Raw genomic sequence first — 10,989 nt, forward strand, 5'->3', positions numbered from 1 at the left:
ACGGTTGAGCCAACTGCCTGAAATGCCATCTGCAATGCTTGGGCCATGGTGTAGGGGTGGAACGGAGCTGCAGATAGCTCCCCCAATATTGGGGTGTAAAATGGGCAGCCTCCCACCTTAATTAACAACCTAACAAATTACAACAAGGCGTGGCAGGAAAGACAAGTGGGCGGCATGCACAGAAGTAGGTGGGAAACTAGCTCTGTGGCTAGTCAGGGACCCCACTTTGCCGCAGGGTACATAAGACTAGGACAACTTGGTCCTATGCAGAAACTAAGAGCCTGGTGTAGGTGCTGGGGGACCCTGAGGTGTTAACCCAGTTCAGCATTGGCAACATCTTGAGTGCGAACTTACACATCTTCTTGGATGTGTCCAGGAGACTTGCCCAGTGGGGGCACAAGACAGTGGTCCAGTGCAAGGTAAAGGCCAAGAATATGAGAGCTGCTTTCTGACATGAAGTAGCAAGAGCTCAGCAGAAGGGCACCCTGTGCGTAACATGCCACAATATCAGTACCTGCAACCATTAATGGAGGTACTTGAATGCCAAGCAATGAGACAACTAGAGGTATCCAGGCTGTCCTTTGCTCCTGGGAGCTCACCAGCCATGGGTCTGACTGTGAGTCCTGGTGTCTCAAGCAAGGAAAACAGCCGCAGTTAACTAGTGCTGGCCCTTGGTGAGTCCACCAAAGAGGAGAGACTGGGGACATCATTCTCCACAATTGGTATGTTAAGCCATGGGGAAACTTTAAGTCACCTGACATCTGAACTGACACCTGAGATTAGGTTGGGCTGTGACATGAAGGAGGGGGCAGGCAATTGCAGTAAACTGACACACGTGATTAGACTGGGCTGTGACATGATGGGGAGCGGGGCGGAGGGCTTCATTCAACTGACAGCTAAACTGACAGGTGGGGAGGATTGGATTGTCATGCAGGAAGGTGAAGGGCAACACCAAGCAGGAGGCTCTGCTGGTGAATTGTTTGCAGCCATTCAGAGCCTGCACTCCAACAACTTGGACAGGCAAGCGAGCCCTTCTTGCCCTTTTCCCAAACGCTTCTTATCCGTTCATCTGATTTGCAGAGCACAGAATAATTCCCCAAAGTATTTGATTCGATTTGATTTCCAGCTCTGCTTGTTTCTCTGCTGCCACTGCTGCCAACCCCCTGGCCCCCCCCAATCACATAGGAAGCCTGTTAATGATGCCCGGACATATAGGATTGTCAGTGCCAGCAACACCTGCACAGCGTGGGTTACGGAAGATAGCAAGACAGGCATGTCATGTCTGTGGCCAAGTGTCATTTGGGCAATGCGGCAGGAGGCATTCATGAGAAAGCAAGAGAGAAGGACAGTCTGGTTTGGAAACATAGAAAAGCAGTATTGCTTATGTGCAGTGATAGTCGCTGATTATGTTATCACTTCTTTGTTGATTTAAACATAAACAATACTGATGGTTATTGCTTCCTGGTATAAAAGTTCTTGTAATAAAACTCGTTGCATATTGCCTGAGGTTTAAAAAGTTGAAGAGTACTGCTTCTTGATAACAATTACCTTGTAAATGCTGTGAGGTTTGGTTATTTATGTAAATTATGCTTAATAAATCAGTAAAGGTTAATTAGGTAAAAACCTTTTCTATTCTTTTCTTTCAGTGTGTGCCATTAGGAGATCATCAAGCCAGGCTCCCAGACTTTGTTCCTGGCTTTGTTGTTATCGCTGCCAAATCAACAGCTGTTTGCAACATTTGGAAGGGTTGCTTAACTTGTAAAACTGGAAAAAACAGTAAATCCCAAAGTGGCAACAGCATGCACAGGGGGCAGGGTACTGTGGGTTGAGAGTGAGGGGCACTGGCAGGGCCAAGGGTGCCCGGGTCATGAGTTAGGGGCAGCAGGATGGCTCAGGGGGCTGTGGCTTGGAGTGAAGGACAATGGAATGGGCTGGACCAGAGCACTATTTTTTTTTTTTTTAAACTGGAAATACGGTAATCCTAATGACAGTGTTGTCGGTATGGGCTGTCTGCTGCCATTGTAGGAGCACCCATAGGTCTGACTGTGGGGTAAGCCTGTGCAATTGTGGCTGGCGTGGCAGCCAGCACAAGGGAAAAAAAGAACTTTATGAAGCATGGTGGCTACAGGCTTCATTCAGTGGTATGGAAAGGTGGGTGCCAATTGCTCTAAGGGCATCTGAAATGCAGATATGGTGATGACAATACCATTCTCATTAAGGGCTGCCTGCTGCCATGGGTCTGACAGTGGAGTGACGTTGTGCAATCATGAATGGTGCACCAGGCAGCACAAGAAAAAACAAATTGGAAGTGTGGCAGCGGCCATAGGCTGCAGCCAGTGCTGTGAAAAGGTGGGCGCCATTTGCTCTGACTGAAGGGCAATAAAAGTAGTCCAGGGTGCCCCCTTTAAGCATTTCTGGATTGAACCAGGGGCAGATCATAGGGTGACGGTGCTGATCTTATTAAGGACTGCCTGCTGCCATGGATCTAACTACGGGGTAAGCTTGTGCATGGAGGATATGGGTTAAAATCCTGTGATCAGGAGGGAGTTTTTTGCTCTGAAAGCAAATGAAAGTGAGGATATGTGCACCTGAAAGTTTGCTGTGACAGGGGGCCATCTCGAGGCTGGTCCAATCACTGGCCCGTCCACATGTCTAGGGCAGCCTGCCCACTTGACTCACTGGCTTTGCCTCTAGGCCAGCTGGGACTCCAAGCCTCTACCTCTGGCCATCCCTTGCAGTGGGTGCTCAGGCCCTTTGACTGTTCTGGTCCTGGCCCCAGCATTAACTAGTTGAGCTTTTATAGGTAGGTTCTTGGCAGCTAGTCCTCTCTCCCATACAGGTCCGCCTTCTGAGCTTGTGGACCACATAGTTAATCTGGGCCCGTCCAGGGCCCACTGTTCCACTTGTGCTGGGCCTCTAACTCCAGCCAGCCTATGCACAGCTCTTCAGGGCCCCTCACGGGCCCTACTGTATGTGGCCTCTGGCTCTCACTCTGCCCCCTCACTGGGGCTTATGGGGCTTGTGCCCCATGGGCCTTGTCCCTGTGCTTTTCTGTCGGGGTGTGCTCCTCTTGCCTTTCCCCTCCATGGGGTACCCACAGGGCAGTGGGGGCTGAGGCTTTCCAGTGCCCCATACTTGCTTTTTACTAGGGAAGCACAGGCGGGGCATTTCTTGGAGACTGCCCTGCCACAGGCAGTCCCACCACACCATCCAACCCAGCAGGATGTAGTTTCAGGTCATGGCCCAGGATCAGGAACCTCCTCTATCTAAGAGCAGCAGATCTCTGGCTGGCCGACACTCATCCTTTGGCTCCCTGCAGCGACTGCCTGGCTCTGCACTCGGGGCCTGTCTTATAGCCTGATTGCCTAGCCCTCTACCAATCAGGCAGCCTCCTGGGTGCCATCTGACCCTTGTGATTGGGTCTGCTCCCACCTGATCTGCAGCCTGCTCAAGCCCTTAAAGTGGCAGGCACAATCTGTGTCACACTTGCAAATAATTTTTTTTGGTGCAAATATTCAGTTGGTATAATAAAAGATATCACCTCCACCATGAGTTCTGATTCCTCTTGCCTGTAGACCAATACAGGTGTCAATTTGTATTCCTTACCCTTTTAGGTGGCCAAGCGATTCTTCATTCCTGGATGGACCCGGGGCAGATTATGGGGTGATGGTGCTGTTGTCACCCTGGCTATGTCATGGCTGGGGGGAGGGGGTGTGTTTGTGCAGGTGTCCATACAAGAGAACAAAGATTGATTAGTGTCGGGCTGGGGGGACCGCAACATCTGGTGTCTGAAGAAAGACATTACTAAAAATTGCAGGTATCCTCTTCCCCTCCTATCTGCAATTTGAAGCAACATCTGGTGGACGAAGGGGCTCATTACATGCCATTGAGTGCACTTCTGTTTTCATGTGACGGATACATGGATGCATCAATTTAATTCCTGGCAATCCAGACTAAAATACATCAGGATGCGTTTTATTTTTGAATCGCCAAAAAGACATTGAAATCACAAGAAAAACCTGTATGTGAAAACTGTAACTCAGTTAAGTCACAAAAAAAGGGCAATTTCTGTCACTTGTACAAGCACCCCTAAACTACATAAATCTCAGAAGATTAAAGCAGTTCTGGAAGCCCCCTGGCCCCCTTTAGGGCTACCTTTGGAGAAACAACAGCATATCCACCCCTTCCTTAGAGCTGAGTGCATATCTGTTATGTCTACAAGGCTGCAGACATGCTGGCTCCAATCCGCCTTTGATGTTCAAGCCTACTTACATTTATACATACTCTACTTGTGTTCTGTGTGAATCTAGTGAGCTTAGCAAATCTTGAGCGTAAGGATTATACATACAACAGGGGACTTGTTCTTTAACAGAAATCAACATCTGAAGTTGTATCACAGTTGCTGTGAAGACAGTCATGACAGCATAATACCAGCATTGTCGCTCCATAAGTGGAAAATAAGCATAGATGATGCACTTTTTTTTTAATAAAGACTTTTTTTTCATGCAAGGAGTGCTTAAAAACAGTAATGGAACAAGCAATTCGGAGGCAGGCAGGAATACAGTTATTTCAAGGAAGAACATTTTTCATGAGATATCTGAGGACTTCTAATAAATACCAAGCCTTTGTACATGTCTCTATTCAGGGGTATTTTTAGTAGCAGAGCTAAAGTTCAGGCATTTCTTCAGCGAGAGGGGCACACACTGCAAGGCTGCTGGTTCACTCTCTTTCTGTTCTTTTTAGCTTTATGCCTGAATGTTTTACTGGAAACAGCTGCTACTTTTTACCATAGCCTCGTTAATCGCCTTTCCCTCAGAAAGCAGTATTGGCCATATAAATTTAGTGCCCTTCAGCTTCTCTAAATCTGTATGTGCTATGTGATCTGGTGGGACTGGCTCTTGGGGCCACTTAGCTGTAATGGGTGGGTTCTGAAGAAACAACAAAGAGTAAACTCTGTAGCACTCTGCTGCAAACTTCACAATTGCCTCTGACTTTTCCATGTCAGCAGGAAGAGCAGCCTGAAAAATCAAGAGTAGACAGCAAGTGTGAGAGGTGGTCTGCCAGGGGATGCTTTTTCTCCCCTTACACTGACTCAGAGCTCTGCAGAAGGCTGGACAAGGCTGAGCTGCAGGAAATGCCCCCTAAGCTGCAGGTAGCTGGAGCATCAGAGAGCTGGATCACTGTTGCTAGAAGGGTTTCACCCACCTATTCTGTCACAGTCCTGTGCAAAGCATCAGAGTATATATCCTGCTCTCAGAAGACTATTCCTAGCTGCCTTTCTGAAGCCTGTACTCGCATTAATAGGGGCCAAGGGAGGAACATGTAGAGTAGGTGTCAGTGACCCCCACCATGGGTGCCAGAGTATGGCATGTGAAGCCATTTTGCTTGGTATGCCACAGCTGGTCTGGGCTCTGGGCAGGGCCCTGCCAGTGGCTATGGAGCCTGAGCTACTGGCATGCAGCTGCAGGCTGCTATGAGCAGCTACAGGAGGGTTCATGGAGCTCCGGCCCAGTTCACTGCTGGCAGCACATGAACGCCTGCTGGAGGAGCTGCCTGAGCTCTGTGGCCAGCCGCAAGGGCTGGCTCAGAGCCTGGGCTGGCTGTGGCAGGCAGCCGGGAGGTTGCAAGCAGCTGCACCAGGGTCTGTGGAGCCCCAGCCTGCCTTGTTGCTGGTAGTGGGCGCATGCATGCCTTGGGGTGGGTGGCAGGGAAGGGGCTGGGACTGTGCTGCCACAACAAGAATTGGGCCCCTCACAGCTCCCCCACCATTCACCACTGGCACACCAACATCTTACAAGTTGAGGTTGTGGGGTTTTTGGCACTCTGCCCAAAAACACTGTTGACCCCTGATTTAGAGGTTCTCAGCTCAGCTTTTCCCAACATGAAGCTTTCAGAGGAGATAGAGGAGGAAAGTAGAGATGGATAAGTGTATTCTTGGGGTTCGGAGAACCTCTTCCCCAAGGAAGAGTTGGAAAGGAACATACAGGACACAAGACTCATGGAGTTTCAGAGATGTGTGAAAATGGGTCCCCTCCCCTTCTTCAGGCTTTGTTTTTACTCACCTCACCCAGTTGTCTGTAGTAGTCTTCTGAGTTGTTAAAATAGAGATTTCTAAGATGATTCCTTATCTCTCTTACCAGCTCAGAGGTCTACAAACCAAAGGAACAAAGCAGATGAAGTGAAATAGGGATAATACATTTCCTGACTACTGGCCCTGTTAAAGGGATGTAAGTGGTTCCAGCGGTGATGGGACAGCTTCTGCTTGCAAGGACTTGGGCAAGCACCCAAATAGAGACAAAGGGTTAGGAAGGCTGTGCTGGTAAGCACCTTCCAGTAACAGTGGGATCTAGACTCCCAATGTATGGCTCTCCTGCAGTCACAGAAGTCATGGCAAATTAGACTGCCCTAGAGCTCTGTGCACCTAGTTTAAAATTAGGTCCAAGAGTCCTGCTGTCACACCCTCAGTCACAAGACACATCTTAGTTGGGTCCACAGTCTCCTGTCACCCCAATAACAAGGGGAAGAGAATGAGAGCTCTCCCCTCCCCGCTGCCCGCCCTTCACAGCTCACAACTGTTTCCACTAGAAACTGCCTGTTTGCATCTGAACATCCAGCTGGTGAAGGTGAACTAGTTTTAACAGGAAGACACCTCAGTAAAATTTCCCTAGTGAGAATGAAATGCTAGAGGGCTGGCGGACACAGCCATGCTACCTGTTGTGTCTGAGACAGGCTGCAGCAAGCAGAGCCCTGCTCTGCTCTCATATTAAATACCTGTTTGCTGCTGGTGGTGCTGCTGGCTTCAGTCAGAGCAGGACACTGAAGGAGGCTGGAGATTTGATCCAATCTATTTTTTATATTTTCTTCACATTTGGAAAACAGCATCTAGAGAGTAAACATAATACCACAGTGAATAGCAAGGGAAATTAGGCTAGAAGCATGGTGTACAAGATTTGAACCTCATCTGCATTAGAGAGGTCAGCTGATTGTAAGTTTACTTGTGTGGATTCAAGGTGACTGAAATGCTAAAGCCCTCAATTAACTAAGATATAGGTAAAGACTTGATGCACTGAGTGCCAGTGGGGACTTATCTCTGACAGCACTCACCCCATTTCTGTGAATCTCTTCTGTCCTCTTTTTACAATGGTAATTTTCCCCTAGAGCACTCAGCACTGGAACAGAAAGTTAACGTTCAAAATCAGCTCCCTGAGTTATCGGTACAGAGCACCGAACCACAGAATTATAGAACATGAGGGCTGGAAGGGATGTCAGGAGGCCATGTAGTCATGGCCATGTAGTCCAACCCCCTGCTCAAAGCAGGAGCAGCCCCAACCAAATTGTCCCAGTCAAAGCTTTGTCTGCCCGCGTCTTAAAAAAACTTCCAAAGATGGAGAGTCCACAACCTGTCTGAGTAACCTGTTCCAGTGTTTTACTATCCCCCTAGTGAGAGAGTTTTTCCTAATATCTAACCTAAACTTCTCTTGCTGCAACTTGAGACCATGGCTCCTTGTCCCGTCATCTGCCACCACTGAGACCAGTCCAGCTCCATCCTCTTTGGACCCCACTTCAGGTAGTTGAAACTGCATTTCTGCACCCTGTCACTAGCTTACCTTCCCATTCAGTAAAGGACCCACACTTCCCCTGCTTTTTCTCTTGTTGCTGACATACTTGTAAATCCTCCTCAGTCTTCTCTTCTTCAGACTAAATAAGCCCAGTTCCCTCAGCCTCTCCTCAGAAGCCATGTGCTCCAGCCCTATCACTGTTTTTGTTGCCTCCTGATGGACTCCCTTCCACTTGTCCACATCCTGTCTGTAGGGGGGGCAACACTGGACACAGTACTCCAGATGTGGCCTCACCAGTGCTGAATAGAGAGGAAGAATCACTTCCTTTGATCTGCTAGCAACACTCCTACCAATGCAGACCAGTATGCCATTAGCCATGTTTGCAACAAGAGCACACTGTTGGCTCATATTCAGCTCATTTTCCACTTTGACCTCCAGGTCGTTTTCAGCAGAGCTGCTACTTAGCCAGTTGGTTCCCAGCCTGCAGTGGTGTATGGGATTATTCCATCCTAAGTGCAGGTCTTTGTACGTTATGAGATTTCTTTTGGTTCAATCCTCCAATTTGTCAAGGTCTCTCTAAATCCTAGCCCTAATCTCCAGCATATCTACTACTCCCCACATCTTGTTGTCATCTGAAAACTTGTGAGGGTGGAATCTATGACATCTTCCAGGTCACTGATGAAAATATTGAACAAAACCAGCCTCAGGACTGATCCTTGGGGCCCTCCATTTGATACCAGCTGCCAACTAGACATCAAGCCATTGACTACTACCCTCTGAGCCTGATGACCCACCCAGCTTTCTATCCACCTTATAGTCCATTCATTCAACCCATACTTCATTAGCTTGCTTGTGAGAATGTTGTGGGTTTTATCAAAAACTTGACTAAAGTCAAGGTACACCACATCCACTGGTCTCCCTGCATCCACAGAGTCACTCATTTCATCATAGAAGGCAATCAGGTGGGTCCGGCATGACTTGCCATTGGTGAATCCATGCTGACTGTTCCTAATCACCTTCTTCTCCTCCAAGTGCTTAGAAATGGATTCCTTGAGGACCTGGGTCTATGGTTTTTCCAGGGACTGCTTTGAGGTTGACTGGTCTGTAGTTTCCTGGATCCTCTTTCGTTTCTTAAATATGGGCTCTGTATTTGCCCTTTTTCAATCATCTGAGACCTCTCCCGATCACCAGGAGTTTTCAAAGATGATGGCCAGCAGTTCTGCAGTCACATCAGTCAACTCCCTCAGCACCCTGGGTTCATCCTGTCTGGCCCCATGGACTTGTACACATCTAGCTTTTCTAAACAGTCCCTAATCTGTTTTTTGCCACTGTTGGCTGCTCACCTCCTCCTCAAACTGTGCTGCCTGGTGCAGTAGTCTGGGAGCTGACCTTGCCTGTGAAGACCAAGGTGAAAAAGGCATTGAACACTTCAGCCTTTTCTGAATCCTCTAGGTTGCCTCCCCCATTCAGTAAAGGACCCACACTTTCCCTGCTCTTTCTCTTGTTGCTGACATATTTGTAGAATCCCTTCTTGTTACCCTTCACATCCTCTGCTAGCTGCAACTCCAGTTTGCTTTAGGCTTCCTGATTTCTTCCCTGCATTCCCAAGCAATACTCTTATACTCCTCCCTAGCTGGTTGTCCAAGTTTCCACTTCTTATAAGCTTCTTTTTTGTGTTTTAGATTATTGAAGAGTTCCCTGTTAAGCCATGTTTGTCTTTTGTGTGTGTAAGTGGAATTTCCATCCTTGGAGGTTTTACGGCCTGGCTCGACAAAGGCCTGCCTGGAATGATCTAGCTGGGGATAGTCCTGCTTTGAGCAGGGCCTTGGATTAGATGACCTCTTGAGGTCCCTTCCAACCCTCATTTTCTATGATTCTGCCACACTTGCTAGTCTTCCCACACATTGGGATGGTTTGTTTTTGTGTTTTCCCTAAAGTCCAGCCAGCTCTCCTGGACTCCTCTCCCCCTCAGACTGGTGTCCCAGGGGATCCTGCCCATCAGTTCCATGAGTGAGTCCAAGTCTGCTTTTCTGAAGTCCAGGGCCCTAACTCTGTTGCTCTCCTTTCTTCATTTCCTCAGGATCCTGAACTATGTCATCTTGTGGTTGCTCCTGTTCAAGTTACCACTAGTACATCCCCCACCAATTCTTCCCTGTTCATGAGCAGCAGGTCAAGAAGAGCACAGTCCCTAGTTGGCCTCACAGCACTTGCACCAGTAAATTGTCCCCAACATTCTCCATAAATACTGTATTGCCTGCACACTGCTGTATTGCCCTCCCAACAGATGTCAGGGTGACTGAAGTCCCCCGTGAGACCCAGTGCCTGTGATCAGGATAATTCTTCTAGCTGTTTAAAGAAAGCCTCGTCTGCTGTTAAGGACTAAAGGAAGGAAGCCAGACTATATGCTGCACCATGCCTGGCTGACACCTGCTTGATGGGAGATACGGGACTAAGAACTGCACTTGTTGTTTGGAATACCAGAAGAGTCCAGCATGCTCATAGCTTGGTCACCCTGGGCTGGAAAACAGGAAGTTGCAACTGAATATCTTACCTGAGAATGAAAGTGTGAAATGCTCTGACCCAGTCTGATGGCCTGCAGTGCTACCACTTACTCCACATTTCCATATTGCAGTTCTATGATATGAAGATGAACAAACCTGAATTACGGTCCCACTATTGGTATTCGTCAAAGGAAAGGAGGAGCTCCTTGTGGCATATTTGGCTTTTGCCCACTCTTGTGTCTGAAGCATGTGATATCTCTCCAACACAGCCGACTCTCGAGTTGGGTCATTCAGGTCCTCAGAGAACCTGTGGCTTCTCATGGCATTGGCCATGACTGACTGAAATCTAAGGCCAAAGTGGGGTTAGTAAAGTGTATATACACATTGCAAAGTGCTAGACAGAAATGAACAGTAACTAATAAATGCCTGGTGATAAATAACTGCCCTGAAGGACTTCATGAAACACTATGTAACTTCTGTCTTGACTGTGCATTCCCCAGCACCTGACACTCCCCTGATAGGCAAGTTTCTGGGTTTGCCAGGTTTTTTTTTCCCCTGACGGGCTCGGGGTTGGAAACCATATATTCTCCCATACAACACCCCCCCAGATATAACATATATCCTATTTTTGAAAGGCCCCAAGACAAAAAAAAATTTTACCTTGGAGTATGGGTAAGTTCTTGAGGTTTGTAGGCTCCAGGACTGGGGACCATGCACCAGCCTGATCCCGTGTGCTGACCCCTAGGGAGATATGCTGAGATCCAATCCAGCAAGCCAGCTCTAGGATGGTGGAATGGATCTGACCATGCTGTTGGCTGTGGAGCTGCATGCAAAGTCCAGCACTTCACACTGGCTCTGGAGCTACATGCTGGGTCAGACATGTCATGCAGTTCCACAGTTAGTGCATGGCTCTGGATTCAGCACATCAG

General features: G+C 48.2%; 2 protein-coding genes across 4 annotated transcripts in view; one reads left to right on the forward strand and one right to left on the reverse strand.

Annotated features, from left to right (window-relative positions):
- Positions 1-10,989, forward strand: part of LOC109295820 (heat shock 70 kDa protein 12A-like) — a 74,330-nt gene that overhangs the window by 9,685 nt on the left and 53,656 nt on the right. The gene's annotated exons all lie outside the window — the stretch shown is intronic.
- LOC109295821 overlaps positions 3,798-10,989 on the reverse strand; it is a 12,986-nt gene continuing 5,794 nt past the window's right edge. Inside the window, exons 2-5 of one of the 3 annotated variants that reach the window (XM_019514892.1) lie at positions 10,217-10,406; positions 6,772-6,882; positions 6,063-6,149; positions 3,798-5,018 (exon numbers count right to left, since the gene is read on the reverse strand). In XM_019514892.1, coding sequence (XP_019370437.1) covers positions 4,761-5,018; positions 6,063-6,149; positions 6,772-6,882; positions 10,217-10,393 — 633 coding nt within the window. In that variant the 5' untranslated portion in view covers positions 10,394-10,406 and the 3' untranslated portion in view covers positions 3,798-4,760. Of the gene's footprint in view, positions 5,019-6,062; positions 6,150-6,771; positions 6,883-10,216; positions 10,984-10,989 lie in introns of those variants that run through there. The other 2 variants (XM_019514891.1, XM_019514893.1) reach the window with 2 other exon arrangements.

This window comes from Gavialis gangeticus, unplaced genomic scaffold (genome assembly GCF_001723915.1).
Source record: "Gavialis gangeticus isolate Ggan-Ray unplaced genomic scaffold, GavGan_comp1, whole genome shotgun sequence".
NCBI lineage: Eukaryota > Metazoa > Chordata > Crocodylia > Gavialidae > Gavialis > Gavialis gangeticus.